This window comes from Trachurus trachurus, assembly GCF_905171665.1.
Source record: "Trachurus trachurus genome assembly, chromosome: 14".
Classification (NCBI taxonomy): Eukaryota; Metazoa; Chordata; class Actinopteri; order Carangiformes; family Carangidae; genus Trachurus; species Trachurus trachurus.
The window spans coordinates 22,544,210-22,566,035 of record NC_139903.1 but is presented as its reverse complement, the minus strand read 5'-3'; the positions used below and the strand labels follow the sequence as shown (position 1 = coordinate 22,566,035).

The 21,826-nt window shown below is 39.7% G+C and overlaps 1 protein-coding gene across 1 annotated transcript in view; it reads right to left on the bottom strand.

The window, feature by feature from the left end:
* Positions 1–21,826, bottom strand: part of ncam1a (neural cell adhesion molecule 1a) — a 247,929-nt gene that overhangs the window by 35,032 nt on the left and 191,071 nt on the right. The window contains exons 9-13 of the mRNA XM_083986287.1: positions 14,325–14,475; positions 8,657–8,841; positions 7,867–7,963; positions 4,074–4,241; positions 504–629 (exon numbers count right to left, since the gene is read on the bottom strand). Of these exons, the coding sequence (XP_083842413.1) occupies positions 504–629; positions 4,074–4,241; positions 7,867–7,963; positions 8,657–8,841; positions 14,325–14,475 (727 nt within the window). The remainder of the gene's footprint in view (positions 1–503; positions 630–4,073; positions 4,242–7,866; positions 7,964–8,656; positions 8,842–14,324; positions 14,476–21,826) is intronic.

Sequence of the window (21,826 nt, the reverse complement as noted above, 5' to 3'; positions counted from 1 at the left end):
GCATGACCTCTGGCTGTTAAACTAACAATGCACACTGTCACTGAACTATAAATACAGAGCTGACACTTTACACCTAAGTATAAATCAGCTGTAAGGACACACAAGCGCTATCAGGAATGCTTTGTCTAAATCACCTGAGTTGTGGACCAACAAGGCAGGCCCTTGCAAAACAGCAGAGGACAAGGCCTGCTTTAAACAGTGCAAAAATTCATGAGGGGAGAAGCACATAATACTGTTCGGCGATGAAGGATGCAGAGGTTATACTTTTCAAAGTTAACACTATTAACAAGGATGGACTTTGAAGTGGCAGTGGCATCGTGAATTATCATTCCCTCTACCCTGGGTGGAAGAGGACTTGGTGTGACAATAGAAGAGAGAAGGGGTTGAAAGCATCTTGACTCAGCTAGACATGAGCAGGCGGTGGAGTGCACATTAGGTTCAAAGCGTTGGGGTCAGGAGCGCTTACTGAGAGCAGGAACACGAGCGGTGGGGGCGGTACTTACGGACTGGCTCGGTCTTGAAAGTCCTGACGGAGCTGCTCTCGCCTTTGCCTTTGCCGTTGATGGCGAACAGCTTGACCTCATAGGTGGTCTCCGGCTTCAGGCCAGTGATGACGGTCGTGGTCATTGCTGTTGGAAGTGAGGGCAGAGTTACTCCTCGAGTCCACGTAGGTGTACAGAGAAACAGAGTACGGTGAAACCAAGATTAATGGACACAAGATCGTCATTGATTTTCCCGCCTTCATGGCCCTGCACAAACCTCAATATACTGTAGGTTGCATTGAGAAATTTTAAGTTTTTCTCCTTGTTTATCACATAATTATATTTTTATAAGTGAAATCAGTTTACTTTCTTTAGTCCTTGTCCTTTCATGTGAAAATGAATTGCTGTTTATCTTTATTTTTAAAAGGATCCAGGGAGACGTATGATCCTTTTTTGTGAAGGCTAATGAGGATTCAGATAAAGTAGAGAGAAACAAATTTGTATTTTCACAGGGTCTATTGTATGTCTTACACACTTCTTGTGGTGATTGTAATGTCATTTATATTAGTTTATTCATTGTCTGTGTTTGCTTATGTTTAGCTTTTTGTTTTTGCTACCTCTTCCTTATGTTACATTCATATAGGATTTGCATCAGAATGTGGGTTAGGATTAGGGTTACAGCCTGAAACAGTTTGTGTTTCTATATGCAGCGTGTTTTACCAGTGGGTGGGTCACCACAGGTAGAACTGAAAACCCTCCTGAAGGGATTATTCATGGAGACACATTACCAAATGGGGACAAAGCAGTGTAAGTGTAAGTACGTGTGTAAGGACAGCCTATGAGAGCAGGGACACAGCAGATCGACACCATGACGATCAAGCGCCTTGAAGGACAAGATCTAATTACAGTGCTATTCTGTGATTTATTGTGTCTGGCTTGACTGTAGGAAAATAACATTGAAGATCAAATGGAACACAAAGAGTGTCAAGTGCAGTACACAAAGGATGCTATTAGGAAATCCTGCTACTGTTATCATTAAATACGATTTTCACGGGCGAAGTGAATCAATTTACATCGTAATCATGTCTGAATTTTGATAGCTTCAAATTTAATAAATGCAACCTCAATAATTCCATAAAGTGTGAATTTATGATTTTTTTTTTCCAGAGGCAAAGGAATACAATTTCCTGATAACAATGTACTGCATTTCCATAGACAGACAGTTATTTGCACATTAGCAAGGCACCACTGAGATTTCAATCATGACACAAACACACACATACTGTGTACACATTGTGCTCCCTGACTTTTGTCAAGAAAAAAAGCCACTTGGGTGATATCTCACTGTGTAACACAAAGAAGTATTTTCAGTAGTAATTTCACGGATAAGGACAAATTTAGGCTGTGGTGCAAAAGAGCTGAAAAACATTTTTTGATTACTGTGACGGTGGGAAAATTCTAAATTCACATTAATGCATCATTGAGACGGACATAAAGAATTAACTATGCATAAGTGACTGCTTCGGGAAAGTGTGCTGCAGCTACAGCTTAAAAAGCCAAATGTATACACAACTGGGCTTTAGCACACCAACATCAGTCAGCCTGACATCACTGCTAAGACCATTCATGTTCAGATGAGATTTTCAGCCGTCACAGAGTAAATTACCACTGATTACCACATGCTGGTTTCCCCGGCTTCTCTAAAAGGTTATCTCCACAAATCATAACAATTGTTCGACCGCCTGAATATGACTGACTTTGGTATGTGTTAATCATTGTGCTGCCGCAGTGCATGCTTACTGCAGCGTCAAGGAATGTGCACTAATGAAATTAATAAGTGAATGCAATTTGGTTTGTGGTGCTCGCAGCAATGAAGAAAATTACAGCAGCCAACTTTTGAAAAAAAAAAAAAATCTCCACAGACAGAGTATGTGTTTTTGTTTTGTGCTTACAGTATCTGTGAATTTTAACACTGACGGCCAACTATAATCCAAGTATAAGGCGACTGATGTTTTGTTTTTTACTGACCAAATGAAAAACACCAATAAACTAATTTTACTAACAAATATCAACTTATCTTTTCTCACACAGAAAAGAGAGAGCAGTGAAGTGAGCAGGTCAGTAAGACAGATTAAAGCGTTGCTGGTGTTGATCTTCTGGTGGCATTTGTTGGCAACAATAAACACATAGTGTAAGGCCGGTCTTATCCTTTAAGCCTGTGATCAACAAAGAGTCCCATGAATTACAAAATGCATTTCATTGCTCCTGCTGTCATTGTGGTGAAATACAGATATTTTAGTCTGCCTGCATCATCAATTATGCTCCAGTGTTTGGGATATTGTTTACTATAGGCTATATACATGTAAATAGTAATTTGTTGTTTAAAGTAGACTATATTCATGTAAATGTAGATATGTTCTTTACTACTGACTATATGCATGTAAATGGTGATGTGTTGTTTCATGTGGATGGCTACCTAATGCATTACACATTAAGTACAGAGTGTTACAGTATGCCATAGAACAGCATGATCCAGTGTCTATTTATAGTATGAATCTATAGTGATGCGTGTGGCACTCGTATCTGGCAGCACTGCTCTGGAAACATGTGATGCCATCACTGCTTCGGCTTTAGCCTCTGTGTTCCTCATCTACAAAATAAAGGACGCATTTACAGATATTCTTCAGAAGATGTATGCTGGGTACAGTGCAACAGACAGCAACAGATTGCAGCACGTTACAGTGTGACAGACAAGATCCTTTCACTGTATGTGTGTTTTGGAAAGGCTTTAGTTTATCAGATGGGGATTAGGTGATGTGGTTGAATGAGGTATTTTTGGCAACATTTACTGTTGGTGCGTGGGTTTTGTTTTGCGTACACGATGGCATGACAGGCGACTCCTGGGCCTTGAGCTGACAGCGGAGCCTGTCAGGCATTGACTGATACGCCCCATGTGGCTGACAGGACGAGAACCATCCAGATTTGCGAGAGCCACAAACCCTCGGTGGGATGGGGATATTATCTGGGACCTGTCAGTGTCTGAGCTGACTGTCATTTAGGCTACACTGTGTTCCACCTCTCCTCCTCACTGTCATGTTTGGATTAACCGTTGTTGTGAACAGGAGGGCTTTCTACGGTTTTGACCCATATGAAAATAATAACAACAACAATACAACTTTTAAAACAGGAAGAACAGCTAATATTAGCTGCTGCCTTGGTGATGATCATAAATGCTTTTTTTTGTAATGTAAACAATAATATGGGGTAGCAAAAGCTCAAGATGCAGTTTAAGATTAAAAGAAATCACCATTTCCTCCACGTTGCTTGATCAAAAGTACATTCCAAGATATTCTGGTGAAATCTACCGGTAATCTAGTATTTTATTAATTCAATTTAGCTTTTTCGTTATCAATGATAAAATGTGCTCATAAAAACAGCTGATATTGACATTACTTTAGAATTTTGATTGTAAATCTATGCTCTATATAGCTCAAAGTTGTCCACTTGATTGTGTCAGAAACAGAGAAGTACAAAAAAGTCATAGATATAAATAAATATATACATATACATAGTATATAGGCTATGACTTACAGCCATCAGTTTCAAACTCCTTTCCAATCCATTCCTGGCCAGGCAAACGCCACTCCATTCTGTACTTGATAACGGGCACTCCACCCATGGATTCGGGCTCACGGAAGCTGACCACTGCTGTGCTCGAGAAAGGCTCCACAGTGTCAATTTCTGGTGATGTGGGCACATCTAGGGCAGAGAACAGAGAAAAGACACTGTATAACATAACCATACAAAAACTGTTAAATTCTCTGCAATATACACAGAGAAGGCTTCTAAACTCTTATGAATTAACAGACTACATGTTAATTTAGAACTAGATGCAGCAACAGTTTATTTCCTGACATGGTTGTGTGCTTATCATGTCTTTTGTCTCCTTTTGCAACTTCTACTATGAGAATATCCTCTATAAGGGTAATATTCATGCTGGTGCCACTATCTCTACACCTCGGCTATGTGAGTCGCTGCTCAAGATGACTATCACGCTTATCACTTCGAGTTATTTAAAAAAAAAAAAAAAAAAAAAGAAGTAGAAGAAATATCATCACTGACATCTAGAAGGCATTGGCATATCTGTGTTTTCACTTTCAAGGCTTTACTTCAAAGTTGCCAATATATTTAACATCCTTACTTCAAAGTTAGAAAACGATGACACCACATCACAGGAAAGGTTAGCTTTAAAAGATCCTCATGCCAACTGCGGATTGGGGAAGACTAGCTTTTGGTACTTTGCAGCTTGTCATTAGAATAAACCGAAAAACAAACTGAAGTGAGACTAATTCCTCTGAAGGGCTTTAAAGTTCCCCTTCCCTGATATTTTATTAATATTTTAATGAGACCTCCTGAATAAAGAAAACTTGACTAACAAAGTTTATTTCTTGTATCTTGTTACTATATTCCAGCAAGAGCGAATACAACCAGTTAAATAAGTTAATAAATGTATGTGTGGTCTTCAAAGAGAAGCCATGATACTTCAAAATAAAACAGTGTTTGCAAAACTGTGTACAGTATCTATGCCTTACCTACAGTAATTGTCTATGTGTCAGGGAGAGAACTGCATTTAAGAGGCAGCCACAGTCACACCTACAGTACATCTGCTGTCACAACAGAGCTGCTGGCTCTGCTGTCTCTGCTGCCCTGAAGCCTGTACTGTGCAGCAACAGCTCCGCTCCTGTCTGTGATGTACTGAAGATAAGACAGAGGGCCGCAGTGATGGAGCACCCTACACAATTTGGCATTGCTCTGCAGATGCTGTTGCAGCCTTAAGGACACTGAGCAACCTGATTTCGATGTTTCAGGGTTGGGGCCTAAGCTTTGTACGTCAGGTATGTGTTCTGTACATCCATTTCATTTTGGCCATGTCCATGGTCCCCAGAGGACGATTCTTATTGAGTTAAATTTCCAGTTGGACAAAATATAATCGATCAGCTGAACAGATCTTCAGGTTACTGATCACGTTCATGCTCTCCAGGGAACAGTTTCACCGACCCGGTGACCTTTTGTCTAGCAAAGCCACCAACTACATTTTTAGCTCTGAAAAGAGCAACAACATGAGCATTCCATGGTTTGGTATAATAAACACTGCAGCCTGTGGAGGTCATTAGCTGCAGACTTAAAGGACAATTCCGGGCAAATTCAACCTGGGCCTATAGTTTCATAATATTTTACAGTAGGTCTAAATGAAGGATCCTTTAATTGCTCATGTTTTGCAGTAGTTCTGTCTGTCCCCGCATCGCCACGGTAGCAAGGAATGGGTGAGGACTGATCTTATGCTGTTTAGGCTATTTACATGATCCCACAAAACGTGGTCTCACGTGAGAGTCAAGTTGACAGCGTCGCCTGAAGCGCTCAGTTTGTTCTATCAACAAAGGAATATCAACGTCTTCGTAGCAGTAAGAGTAAGTCTGGATATTGTTTATTCTACCTGTAAACTTACTGAGTGCGTCAGCTTGACTCTCGCGCGAGACTTTGTATACTGTAACAGCTCTGTTTACAAACAATGTCCGCTTTCTTGACGTGAACAAAGCCCGGTGTATGCTTGAATAGCGATATGACGCTGTCTGTGGAAAAAAAGTGGTTTTGTGGGATGTAAATAGCCTAAACAGCTAAGATTGGTCCGCTCCCATTCATTGCTGCTGTGGCGATGCAGGGACAGAGAGAACTACTGCAAAACAGGTGACATTAAAAAGAAAATCTTCTGATTCATTCTTTTAGACCTAAAATATTAGGAAACTATACTGTAGCTCCAGGTTGAATTTGCCTGGAATTGTCCTTTAACACTTGAATTTTTCTTGCACACAAGAGCTGAAACTCAGTGCAACTAATTACAAAATAAGACTGGATGTTTATCTCACTGTTAAAGGTGACAGAACAAACTAATCACCAATGCATTGATGTATGTCTGCAAACTTCCTAGAGCCACTCACCCCATCACACAAACACAAACTGAAAATGATCCTCCAGTGATGATAAACCTACCTAATTATTTCTGGATTATGTACCATTATTATGTAACGCAAAGACCGCTTAATTACCCTTGAAATTGAAATGACTTTGTTCACTGGAGGTCTTTGCCTCACGCTACATGTCGGATTTTTCCATTGACATATCAAAGGTGTGAAGACACATTTGGAGGGTTTATTTTGTCCAGCTCAGTTCAGATGGAGACGCTTCAGGCATACTGATGAGTTGTGCAGCAAATGAGAAAGCCGAAAGAAAACACCTCAAAGGGCCTACAGTATATACACAGAAGCAGCAGAGGTTGTCAGTACAATTAATTTGACCACACTGTATTTAGTCAAGGTCCTGAGTGACCTACCTCCTCTAATGGGTCCAAAACAATTTGCATACCAAATGAAGCTAACACAAACCAATCTTTAGGACCTAGAGGACAGTTCCACTGTGATTAAATTTTTTCCTCATTACCTGTGTCTTTTCCACTGTGGTCTTTCTGTTGCCGCCTTTGAGACATCTCACACATAAACATAATATTTTCCTTCACACAGGCAATACGCAATCATATCTTAGCTACGACCGTGTTCATTATCTCAAGGAAATCAGCATCTTCCTGAATTGATTTGAAAACGTTTTAAATTGTACTGCAATTACTGTCAATATAAACAACAGACCTCAATTATTGTTATTGCTATCATTTCTCCAGTAAAAGACCAGCTTTTAAATACATTTGGTTTACTGTGCCACTCACTGCTGTGAGAGTCTTGGTGTTTTCTTTGATTGCAATCTTAGTTCAGATGAATATATTAAAATCAATAGTTCAGCCTTGAAGCTACAGGAGAGTCCCCCCTACTGTCTGCAGCTTGTTAAAAGCCAGCCCTTAGGATTTCAACCAAATATATACGTGTGTGTATATTGTTCTCCCTCCACTGGATTCCGACTGCCTTTAGAATAGACTTTAAAATTTATCCATAACCTCTAATGGGCCTTGCCCATGGTTTTATTGCTGAACTGTTAAACCCTATAGGGGATTAATCTCAAACTTGAAATAATCATTTGGTTTTGGGTGGTTGGACGGAGAAGTATGACTGGGGACTGAAATGGGATGGTGAAGGTTCAGGTAGTATTCATAACTCAATGTCACAACCAATTTAAATTTGGATTAAAATAATTAGGAACCTGAGGACGGTACAAGCGAAACCCGTTGTTCACAGAATAAATTGTATCAGAATAGAGTCATATCAGTGTGCGGTGGTCGTTATTCTATATCTAAAATAATTAGCGTTGTTTCTTTTGATTGTTTTTTTTTTGTTAAATTTGAAAAAGAAGAAAAAAAGCTAAAACTTTTCAGTTAGCATACCTGCTTGGATAAGAAGGAACTCCTTGGATCCAGTGCCCATCACATTGGTAGCTGTGCAGTTGTAGCTCCCATAGTCGTACTGGGAATCAGGGGTAACCTGAGGGGCAGAAACAGAAACTAAATGTAATTCTGTGGTAAGACCCTGCAAATGAACAAGTGGAGAACACTCCTAGGAAGAAGGTACACCTGTGAGGAACTTGTCATAAGTCATTAAGATGTACATATTAGTTCTTGGTGTGCTGCCAGCTCAGTCAGGGGTATTCACCAGTGATTCACTTGGAAGTTTGTCAGTGAGCAGAAGCACAGATATCTACCGCGGGAAGTAGCCATTACCCAGTGGTTCCTTAACATCATTTATCTAGCAGTCTGCACTTAAAAAGTGTCTGTGTTGATTCAGACTTGTTACCCGTTAGCTCTTCATGTCATTATTCATGACACTCTGGCCACAGGTTTACCCGTTTCATTCATGAATACTGAATAAGAAGTACTTACTAAATTACAGAAAGTGAAAATGTTCTTTTTCATTAAAAATATTTTGGTTAGAAATGACAAAAGAGCCTCCATTAAGCTTTGTTTGGAAATCAGCAGGTCAGACCAGACTATAGTGCAACAGAAAATTATGCCAAATCGCTTCTAATGGTTGACTTTTTATCAGTTTAAGTAACTACAGCTGTAACTAGACATACCAAAACAAAACTGTCATTTTCAGCATCTTAAAAAATGTAATGTCTCTTTGTGATGAACTTTAGTGTTTCCATGTGTCTGTGTAAAGATGACAGGTGCAGCAGACCTCCAGGTAGCTGATGGTTGGTGTGTTGTAGATCTTGATGTTGGTAGAGTTGGCACCGAGCAGCTCGAGGCCGTCCCTGAACCAGACGACTGAGGCTGTTGGGTGAGCATCCACCTCACAGCTGATGTTAACTGCATTTCCCTCCCACGTGTACGCCGTCACTGCACCCTGGACCTTTGGAGCATCTGCAGCATCACACAGGGAAACATGACAATGGTTAACATCCTGATCACGCAAACTAGATGGAATGCTGCAACTGGTACAATCACAAATACTGTTCCACCTTCAGGATTTGGTTTGGAAATGTATTAAGAAATGTATTTTATTAGTTTAAATGTCCTTTAGTTTGTGCATGAATGTAATGTTCCAACTTTTCATTTCAGATGTGTATGTGAGAGCAGAGAAATGTTCCACTGGTCTTTTTCACATTACACACATTATTCAAAATCCCCAGGACGGATATGAACCAACCAGCTGGGAAAGGCCACATTGAGCAAGGAATTATAGGATGGAAATAGTTTCATCCCTTTCCAGAAATCTTCCTTTGAGCAATCAAAAAAGACATTCAAACACACCCCTGAGAGCAGCCGGAGCCTGGCAAAGCTGCCATAACCTGCAATCTTACAGAACAAGAACAGACAATCTTACAGAAGTAAACTAATTCTGAGTGTGCTCTAATTGCTGCATTTGTCTAATTTCTATACATTCCTGATGAGCTTTTTTATGATATGCATTTAAGATTTAAAGACAACCTGTCCTGGGTTTATGGACTGACACTGAATCGGTACTTTTTTTCTTTACTCTAATTGATTCGTGACAAGAAATTTAGTGGTTGTTCTGCATGATCCAGCTCAGCAATTACAAAAAAAATCCAATGTCTCACACGGCTGAGAGTCACTTTTACACAGCAAGTGACACAGGCTCATGAATCACGAGTCAACTTAAATAACCATGCTACAAAGTGTCCGAAAATCCAGCTGGTTTGATAAACATTAGAGTGTTCTCCCTGCTACCCCCTGTAATGGATACCTGCAGAGATACACCTATGCCATTCACGCTACTGTTTACCCCATATTTACCACACATCTCTGACATGCTCACTGAATTGAATTGGTACCATATGGTCACAAGTCTTTACCCTGAGCCTCAATTTTTGGCTTCATCATTGAGGAGTAAGAGGCAATAACAGAAGATGATTGTTTTCCTGTTTTCCTGTGTTGTTTCTGTTTTATTAAATCCTGCTCACTTCACCGGGCAGTGCCTCTGGGTGCCCGTGAAATATGCTGTGACTGCTGTGAAATGCTGTGGCCCCTGACGCTACTTTACTTCTGACCCTGGATCCTTGAAAACTCTGCAGTGCACCGTGCACTGGAATTGATGGACGAGGAGGATGAGTCAATAGATGCTCTGTCTCCCGAAGCCCTGAGACTCTCACTTTTTAGTCAATGATGGTTTGGGCCTCATTGACTCACTACAGTGCCTCCGACCTGCCTGTTTGATTTCTGCAGCTCCCTCGCCCAGTCTATCACACACACACAAAAACTAAAAAGATACAAGAAGCAACAAAGAGCCAATGATAGAACATAAATAAAATCAAATTCAACAAAGTAAATCTGAATTGAAGTTGATGTGGTAATCTAGTTTAGGAAGATCAGTTTTAAGATGGTGCTCAACAAGGTCACATGACATAACATCTACACAAAACAGCAGAGGGATAATTACAGTAGCTGCAACTGTAGCACTACTAGGAATAATATTAATCAGACTGTATGATATAAAATTAAGGCAAACACCATATCTACACTTAATTTTCAGTTCCCTGGTTTTTGTGAAAATTTGGATAATTGATAATTTCACAGATAATTAATTTGCAATCATACATTTGTACTTTTATTTTCGATGAAATTCTTGCTGAACTCTGAGGATGTGCAGTTTATTTGAGGGGCCCAGTATCACAACACGCCAGGCTTTGCATATGCGTACTATATTTGTGTATACACTGTATATGTGTCTATGTGTCTATGTACAAAGCCTGTATTAACAGTTTGCATCTTGAACAGAGGATGTGTATTGGAGGAGGATGGCTCTAATAAGGTTTATCTTAGATCAGCACCATTTTGCTCATTGCTACAGGCTCTTGAATATCAGCTCATTGTGGTTGGCTCAACACCTTGGTGATACTTGATAGTGCTCAGCTTTTGCTTTACATATAAATTGATTCCTGGATATTTTCAGGGTCAACTGACTGATTCTATCTCGCTAATACCTTTTCTCTTTTCTTTCTTTTCTAAGAAAGTGGTCAAGTAAGTGGTCTTTTTTACATACTAAGGGCATCTCACAAGGGATCTCCTCAGTTTCAAGTCTTCAATCAAAAAACAATTCTGTCGATATGAGCAGATAAAGAAAAAAAAACATAAGATATTGTGCACTTGGTGAATAATATGTAATAAATGTATTGCACGCGAGCACGACAATCTTACTGTAAATGTGACAGAACTGAGATGAGTACATTAGAGGTGACCTGTTTGCAGCTTAGTGCTTTCATGAGACATAATAAACAAACCTGGACGGCTGACAAAACACAGCTCAAACAGAGGAGATATTACCGCTCTCCTATCAGTCCTTCAGCAGCAAACCTAGACACACTTAGCCCAGCTAATGGGATCATGCTGTGCGGTGGATAGGAAGTTCCATGCTTAGATAACGTCTTCATTTCGTGAGTGACTGAGTGGTGATAGAGAGGACAGAGAGTGAGAGCTCTGCTCAAGACAAAGCACCTTCTCTTATCGATAATTGCTTGCCAACAGTGAATCAGCTACCTGATTACTCGCTGATTACTCTAGCTAGCAGCAAGCCCTCAAACAACTCTATCAACACTGCATTGTGATTATATCTCTGAGCAAATTGCTGGTGCATTGAGAGCAGGGCATATTAATCCAATTAAGCATTCATTGGCTTTATTTTTCTTTCTTTTTTTTTACCAAGGTAACAATCGACTGATTTCAGAATGAGATCAAGTGCGATTTGGCTTCCTTTATGCTCATCTAATCTCTGCAGGCATATGTTTTGTGTAAGCTGAGGCACTGAATGAATGCAAAAACACAGGGCATGTCCTTGGCATCACTGCAGCTCTTTTTGATGGTGTAGTGTGTGAGTGTCTCTTGAGGGCGGCTCATGTTAAGATGAACAGACTCTGAGTATTATGGTCGTTTTGCTTTGGCTCTGTAAAGTGCTGACTCTCAGCTTTGATTTGAAGATGGTGTTTTTTTTAACCACAACAAATGAACCATGTGGAAAATTTAGTTCTTTTAAGGCTGATACAAATCACAGTGACACCACTGACCCAGCAAATTGCTACTGCACTCTCACCCATATTATTCATCCCCAGAAACAGAGGTAAAAGCCAGATAACTGTACTCTATCTCTAGTGCATTTTGACTGTCCGTCTTTTCCTGTGACCCACCTGTAGGATTTCATCCTTCACTCAGTGTCATGTTTTTGTCAACTCTAAAATGGATTGTTGTAAAATAAATGTGGTTTAATAGTTTTTTTCCCTTTGTTTTAAAGCAGAAGTAAGCGGAATATTTGTGTCAATATAAGTCTTAAATAGTTATATCTTCCGACGGCAATCACTTACATAGAGTGTTTGGTCTGAAACACGGGTCTGTCAGTCACTCTGCTCTGCTGTAAGCCGAGGAGAAAACTTTCCTTGTATCCTACAACCTTTATCCAATGAGGAGAGAGAACGGCATGAAGGGGCGGTCCTCTCTGTGTGTGCAGCCAAGGGATGAGCGTGAATGTGGTGACGCAGGGACGAAGGCGGGGACTGCTAACTCCATCGGCTGACAAGAAGTTAGCCAAAACGACCGGATCGCTACTGATGCTTTAATTCTTAAAAAAAAAAAAATATATATATATATACATATATATATATATATATATAGTACTATGCAAATGTTTTAGGCAGGTGTGGAAAAAAAGCTGAATGCTTTCAAAGATGGAAGTATTAAGATTTTTTTTTTCTTTCATCAATTAACAAAATGCAGTGAATAAACAGACGAGAATCCTAAATCAAATCAATATTATACACTATCACTTCCAGGACTTCCAGGACTTCCAGGACTTCCAGGACTTCCAGGACTTCCAGGACGTGTTCTTCTTCTTTATGCTGGTGATAGTTCTAAATGACACTGGCTGAATGTTTGGGGTTGTTGTGAATAAATTTGGGTCCAATCAGACACTTCACTGATGGTATTGCATGATGGATAAGCATTCTGACTTAACAGCATTTTTTCACGCCTGCCTTTTTTTTTTGCACAGTAGTATATTATATATTGTGTATATATTATATAATATATATATATTCATGAATCAGACAGTTTGTGCATCTGATGACAACCAGGCTGTTGCACCAGCCATGTGCTAAGCTGAGAGTAGAAGCTACAGTATAACGTAATAAAATTGCACCACATGAGTAAGTTACAACAATGAGTAACAATAAAATGTACACCTCCCCCAGGAGGTTGAATAGCTCTTTGTTAACTGTTGCCATAGTGAAAGAGGTTTGCTGACAAGTGATGCAAAAAAAAAAAAAGTGGAGCATTTTGTTTGAAACTGGGAGCACATTTCCTGTGACAGACTGCATTTTGATGATGGCGACATGCATGCTCAGCTTTGTGCTGTACAGTTACTTCATGCTGCTTCAGTTCATTTAAGCTGGTGCCACTTCGTTGCTTGTAACAGGAATCTGTTCTGGTTAAGTTGCCAACTGTATCAGACTTGTCAGAGTTGTCAAGGTTGAAATTTTCCAAAGATTCTCCTCGATGTCTTATTATCTCAGACAATATTTATGCTTGATACAACCATCATCAATGTTGTGAAAGTATACAAAGCAAATATGCTGGAAAAATATCATGTAGGCCTCCTCACTGTGTCTTCATCTCTAAAAGTTCCAACTAAAACTTCACTGCGTACTGATACTGTATATGGTTGATGTATTACGTATTAAGATGGGGATAATTAGCAAGAGAGAAAAGAATTGTATGAAACAATGAGTAAATCTTGATTTTACACTGACATGTGTCAGTCAGTCTGAGATGGTGTGTTTTGATGTGGTTCGTCCACCTGAATACCACAGTCAGATCTTCTGTCCATACACCAACAATAAACAATCAATATGAGGAGAAATCTCATCCACATGTAAGTCACAACAGAGGTGTGACTATATTTGGTTCAGATAAAAGACGTACTGTAAGTGCAAACCTCTCCTTCTTATTGTTATATAACTGGCATTATTGATTTCTCCTCAGGCCTTCCTGTAGCTAATGAACAAATACTAGACCTGTTTCCAAGGTGCTGTCGAATGACATTTTAGAAGACAAGAGAAAAATACTACCTGAGTGGAGGCAGACAGGTTAAGAAAATGTCAAGGCCAGCTCTAACAAAGCACCTCAGTAACACACACTGACCCTCACCACTTGATGCTTAAACAATGTCATTTTCCAATTTACAACTAGTCACTAGAATTTTTAACTGACAACCTGAAAATCAGCTCTTAGATCTAAAGTAAAATAAAATACAATTTAATCACAGCTCAGAATAAAGATAAGGTGTATTGACCGCACTGATAAACCATCAGAGTGAGTGTAAAAAGAGTCGGGTGACTTACAGCGGACTTCCAGGTACATGTGCTTGCTGTCCTGACCGATGGAGTTGCTGGCGGTGCAGAGGTACTCGCCGGCATAGGTGAACTGGATGTTTTTCAAGGTGAGGGAGGAAACCCGTGCGTGGCTACGTACCACAATATTTCTATCAAGGCTCTATAAAGAAGAAAGGAAAGAAATTATTCTCAATTACACAGCCTAGATTCTGAGATTCACTAGAGTTGTTGTTCATTAGAGTTTTTATACGTGTTGGAGTAAAAGCAGTTTCACATAAAAATGGGGGGGGGGTTATAGTTATACAAACAGACATCATGATTTTTAACTAACAAAGACAAAACAAAATTGTGGCACTTTTTTGGACAGGTGATTAAACAACTGCGATGATCTTAGACAGGTGATACAAAAAGACAATTGTGCACAAATTGGATTTTTGTGTTAGAAAAAACAACAAAAACAAGGATAAAGCTGGCGTTATTGTCCATTTTTCTTATTGTATGGTGAGTGTCACAGAGAGAGTGGGGAAGTTGGAAAGCACAAAAATGGAGAACAGTGTGTTTTTTTTGTTAGAAACAGAGATTCATAAAGATCATAGAAAGCTTTCTGTCTCTCACACAGACAACAGTAACAACAGCACATTCAACATCATTGATTCTGAGATACTGTCCCTGCTTCAGCCTGAATAATCAGTGAGCACATAAAGCCCAAACCAATAAACTTCAAACTATCACAGTACGTCGATTACTGCTCTTGCCATTCAGCAGCCCAGCTGCGGTTTTACACACAGTCTAACTACAGCATGAACACGGCATTCACAGTTGGGACACGTGGCTTATTGAACCTGCTTTTTATTTTCCTTAGCAGATCATCTTCATTGCTGCTGTTTGCAGGGTCACTGAGGATGTGATCCTTCTTATTCAGAGCCAGCTCTCAGGGCAGGTGTGTAGATGACATCCGAGTTCACCCTCACTTGGCTCTTTAATCATACGCTGCAACCTGGCTGGATCTTAATGGTGTGCATGTTATCAAGTACAGAGGGTGAGGCCAAAGGACAAAATGCTTTGCTTCGTGCTCTGTCCTTTGTTCTTCCATGGTCACGTGACCATATCTGCACACAGTTTTCTGCTGTTAAATAAGGTGGTGCAAGTGGTAAAAGGTGAAATAAAGACATCAATAATAAAGAGGAGCAATGTAGCAGCAATACAGTAACAGCTTTTCTTTCCTCTGGGTGACACACAGTCCAAACCAACAGGGGACATACATCTTCTGCCGAGCTGCCATGATTTTCTATGAATATTTCAGGCGTTGAAGGTGCTTCAGCATTTATGTTTGATAAATTATTGAATATTTGTTGTATTAGCGTTATGGAATGAACTCTTATTCCTTTCCATAGCACAACGATGCAGATATGGCAGAAATATTTCTGCTGTTTACTGAATATCTGAGGGAGTGTCCTGGAACATTTGGAAAGGGCAGCATTAATCTTGTCTTACTGCAGTGACACAGGAAGGAGCTGCACTGGGAACACTGTTGTAATGTTAACGGGAATAACGTTAATAGAGAATAATGCTTTAATGAAACAACAGAGGTGAACAGGCAGACCAGGGTTTATTCATTAATTCCAATGACTAATTTTAATTATACAACCCTGACTCGTCATCAGATTAATTATACAGTAGACAGTGGACCTTTAATGGAAAGCATGGGAATGATTTCTCTCACTGTCCCTGCCGCTTTGCAATGTGGCACAACTGACATTAAGTTACATAACCCGTCAATACATGTGTTTGTCTTATATATTTTGTCCTATAATTATAATACAGGGAGAGTGCTATAGGCTGCCTCTGGGCAGGCCTTGTCTGCCAGTGATGCAGGAAGCATAGTCAGTTCACTCATTATATGTGCTGCCATTATATTTTCATTAAAGTTATATTAAAGTTGACACAAGGTGAGATTTTCTCAGCAACCACGGAGAAAGTATCATTTACTTTGGGGAGGATTGTTTTATTTATTTTTTATTTTTCTGTCATCACATTCTCCGCCTACACCACCTACAGCTTTACTGATTTAATAAAAAAAGATATTAATGCTGCATATGTCACACTTGATTTTTGTAAATACTAAATACTCAAGAGGAAAAGCTGCTCATATGAATATTCTAATTTTTATGAGGAGGGTTTGCAAAACTTTTCCGCTCCAATCTGGCAACATGAAGCTCAAAGTTTGTCAGCAGTTGACATAAAACACAAACATCTAAGGAATCGACTTATTATGACTAACCAGGTTATTAACAAGACTGAGAGTCAACAGCTGACATCTGCAGCCCTGTGAGACTGCGCTTTGGAACTGTGGTGCGTTCACTAACTATCATCAGTACGCTAATATACTTACACTGAAAATGTCAACATCTTTTTGGTTTTTATTTTCAGAGATAGACATTTAGTCAGGCCTTGTTTTGTTTTATTATTTAAATCGTTTGGCACAACCACCTCGACCCTTCCTTCCCCACACTTTGACTTATTGTTTTGGAACTTTGTGTTTAATAGAAAACAAACTGCCTTGTTGCACCTGTACGTTGACTCTTTAGTTATTTGACTATTATGTGTTTTACACAAAGGGACATAACATGAATGTATTTAGTTTCGTGACAGAATAAAGTACTGATCTGACGATGGCACCAGATGATAAGTCAGGAGAATCAACAACGTTTTTATAATTCCTCCTGCAGTAGACATGGATTTATGTGTGTGTGAACTGTGAATGTGACATTTAGAGCTGGTTACATGTATGTAGCCAGCTCTTGGCTTATACAGTAATTAAAACACCTGCAGGGAGCAGGGAGCTAACAACACATCTGCTTTCAGCACAGCTTCCTGAACAAAGCCAAAATTTAGAAATGTATTATTTCTACAGTGGCAGAGGACGATTAGACTAATGAAAGTAGAACTCGATGTAGAGCCTGACAGGGTCCTAAAATGGCCACTGCACTGTATCTAGAATACAGCTCATGATTAATTTGTTTCAATTTGAGGGATGGGCCCTCTGGCAGGATGTGACAAATGAAGGAATACTCTTCAGAGATCACCTGGAGGGCAGACTGGACCTGCACCTCCTCTAGAAATCCAGAAATCTGGATAATGGTCCATTTGAGTGGTCCTTGCCCACTAGTGAAGAATGTTGTTGTTTAGGGGCACCCAAGGCTTTAAGGAGCTGAATTAGAGTCATGCAAACCATGAATATAAAATACAATGTCCTCAGTTTCCTCAGTCCACCTGGGGACCTATGCTTTGCATATCATCCCCTGCCTCACACTGTCGTGTTATTTCTGTCGGCTCTCTAATAAAGCTTTAAAAAATTCCATTATGTCTAAGCAGTTCATCTCAAACCGTACAAAATATTAAGGTGAGACAGGCTTCATTACATCCCAGTTTTCAGGATGAGTTTTGATGTAGCACTTCAGTTCATAATAGACACAAGAGATAAATAGGTAGTAAATAGAGCACTTTTTAACCAATCCATTTATCTGTGAGTGGCTTCACTGAACACACATCCAAGCTGTCTGGGCCTTTCTTCCTTGATCTATATCTTACAGCTGCATTTCGTCTAGTCTAAGTGGTACAGTATATAAAAATCACAGACACACTTGAGTACAATAAAAAATGAATACAAGACGGTGACGTGATCTTTTTGGACTTTATGACAAGTATTGCTTGCATGCTCTATTCAGCACCGCTTAAATCAATGGCTTTCAGCAGACAGGTGATCACAATCAGTCCCTGGTCTTGTTAAAGTACCACGCTGCTTTCTCAAGTGCACCTCTTGATGAAATAAAGACACACTGTAAAGATTTAGCAGGTCTCTCCAGCAAAATATTACCTTTCAGGTTATAAATGGTTACTAATCATATAATGTCTGCTTGTTAGCAGCCTATGATTAATCACCATCACAGCTGGTCTAAGCCAATGAATTTGTCAGACCCAAAATCTCTTAATTAATTACTCTTGATTGGTTTGATCCAAGCCGTGCAATTAAAGCTGTGTTCATCAACGGCTGATTTTCTATAGTGGGCCTAATCAAAATATTTACCGCTGTAACATTTCTGTCTCTGCTGCACAACTACTGACTGATAATATCTTAAGTCACAAAAAATATGAGACAATGTGCAAAGTAGGTTCTGTGACATCCCTGATAGAAAGCTTTTCTATCAGGTAACTCTCTAAATGCCATCATCCTGTAGAGACAAACACTTAAGGTTTAGTGGAAGCCAATGAGCAAAACAACATTGGACAGAGACAATGATCATTAAACTAAACTACAAACACTTTTCTCTACTGGCAACCATCTACTTAAGTACATTTAACTAAACTTTACTTCTAATAACAGCTGGTAATCTTAAACTTCAAAAAATAAGGAAAAACACCATCAGGAAATAATGACAAGTCATTACATATTGTACTGTATATCCAAATGAAGAGCAGGTTGTAGTGTAGATTTTACAGTCAGCAGTGTCCAGTAAAGTACATTATAATCATTAATAAAGTAACTTTAGCTGTGCTTTTCAGAGTCATCAATTACAAAACTTAAACATTAAAAACATTGAACAGTTACATGATGCAGAATTTGAAGTAAATTCGCAAAGCTGCAGAAGTAATTCAGTCACTGACTGATTAAAAACCAGAAGAACACCAGATGTAAGAACTAATTTCTCATTTTCACATTGAAGCTTGGTTGGGTAAATTATGAGTGAAGTTAGGTTGTTATATTGTGTCCTGTCTAGAGGCAGTGGTTGTTATTTTGTTTAGACCAAGAGTCTGCATGTTTTATTTCACTAGCAAGGACAGTTTGAGACTTATAATTAAAATACTCTTATTAACATTTCCAAGTATGATTCTCATAAAAAAATACTTGTAACAAGTGTTTAAAAGAACTAAATCTTGAACCCCTGAGATGTTTGCACCTGATATGAACAAACCACAAATGGACTTCCATCTTCTTCCTCCACAATGTTTGATATTGGGCATAGAAATCTCAGGGAGTGATACCTCAAAGCCTGGACAAACAAAACCAAGACTCTCTTCTACCTCTACAGTCAAGTGTATCATCTGACCCAGTAAGACAGTTTCAGAAATGAGGCCCCATGTGTTTAGACTCTGCTTTAGAGTGAAGGATTCAGCTGTTATTGAGTGGGGGTTCAGTCCAAACATGCAGACTCTTTGGTCATGACAGCAGGCTACACCATTTAAAACCACTCTGTTAAGATTTAGTACAGCTCGGTGAATTAGGGCCGTCCCTGGCCCACAACAGAGCAGACAGTGTTTTCTATGTGAAGTCGCACAGCTGCTGGTCTACCAACAAACCAGTGCAGGAATTTGTTTCTTCCCTGAATCAAGCAAAGTCAGAGAACTAACCAGACCATGCAGCAGGAAATAAAGAGCATGCTGTGTGGCCAGAAAAGTGGAACATCTACTCTGAGATATGTGACTGTCTCTGCATGTCGAGATGGAATTCATCGACAAAAATAAACAGGGACACGTAAATAGGGCAAATCTAAATGTGTACTGGAACTAAATGGATTCAATGTACTGTACTACGTGGCTAATGGTCTACATATTTGGTGCGCAACTAAATGTAGTGCACATTAAAATGTGGGCTTACTGACAACACTTCTGCTCTGCAATAATAAAATAAAGGGGTGGTCTAACTGTGGGAGACTGGACTATCACAACTAGAGTCAGGCTACAGTGACTAGTAGCCATACCTCATATTTGTCTGGTCGCGTCCAAGCCTAGAACGAACAAACACAGAAGAAGCAAAGACAAACAGCAACACAGAGCAGCACAGTAAGCTTTTGTCAAGGACCCACACAGAGTGACTGCAGACTGGATTTACCTGCAGGAGATGTGCAATGATTTTATATTTTGAAGGACCAAACTGGTGAATTTGAACGTCTCGGCCCATTAGCTACAAAAACAAACTCACTACACTGCTGCTAATCATTTCCTGGAAATATCAGGCTGCATTTTTCTGCCTTCCAGGTAGTTTTTGATTCACATCCATTTTCTAAATTGTAGGGAAATCAACTTGCAGTGACTTTGAAATCATTGCCAAGTGAGTTGGGTGATCCATCACGGTGAATTATGACGTATTGTTGACGGTAAAATAAGGCACCAAGCAACAGTGAGGTAACTTTGATGAAAACTAATGCAGACACACAGTGAGTGTGCTTCCAGACAGCGAGCTGCTGCCACCGCCGCCTCTTGTCTTTTTGTTTTGTTCATTATAAACATCATGGCAGCAGAAGTGCCAGAGGTTAGCAGCAGGGGTATAGCAGCATGGAGGGGGAGGGGGGCTGCTGTCTGAGCTCCTGATGCTTCAACTTTTTCAGCTTGGCACCTCTGCTCAGGAGCTGGCTTTATGGAGAGGAGAGTCAGCATTGGAGCAACATCGGTTTCAAAGTCTGATTATCCTGTATGATGCCATATTGATAACCATTTCTCCAATTCTAAGCTACAACGCAGTGAGTTCAGCTGCATGATGAGATTATAGCAGGTGAGCAGCGGATAGCAGCAGACTGCTGTGTACAGGCTGGTCGGATTGGAGGTGGCCAGGAGCCACTGCCACAGCATTACACCTTGATGCTGCCAGGTCAGAACAGAGACGGCAGATGTTGCCAGGCAGCGACAGTGGTGGCAACTGCTCGCTATCTGAAAGCACCTCAATGCTTAATGTGATAGATCATCCAACTCAGGTGTCAGGTCTGTGTGATGTTTGCCTGAAGGTTAGGAGAGCATATCCTAACATTTACAACACTGTAACAAGCTTGGGGAAGCACAGCAGTAACATAGATGTATAAACACTGGCACTGTTCTCACAAAGAGAAAGCTAAGTCTATACACAATAAACAGAAACACTGAGTGATATGTTTTTTTTTCTGCCAACTTACAGTATATGGGTAACGATTAATTCTGTGACAAATAATTTGCTATATTGAATTTAAAGATCAAAAACATGCTAAATTAAAACGTGACATTATAAAGTTCAAGGTTTTATAAGGTGAAACAGATTGTTTAACCAAGGTCAGGATTTCTGGTTTGGCACTTCAACTGCAGTCAGGGAACTTACGGAGCTGGTCAACATGCCAAACTGGAGCATATTTTCCTGAAGCAGCACGAAGCCTTCTCACTCAGTTATTAATTAATGTACTGTAATAAGAGATAATTTGCAGGCACACTAAAGAAAAAAGGGCACGGAAACTAATTATGAGTGAGGCATTATGGCTATCTGGGGACTGTTTTTCTAATCAGTGCCCTTCTCATCGTGGCATTCTATGTTTTGATTAACTCATTCATTTATGTACGGAGCTGTGGCGTGCTCCACTCTTTCCCTTTGTTAAGAACAGCTACATTCAGATACTTCTAATCTCATGGGTTGAAAAAGTATATGATATGAACAGGAAAATGCTAAAATCCCCTCTCAAGAGATGATACAAAGATACCATCCACTTCATTAC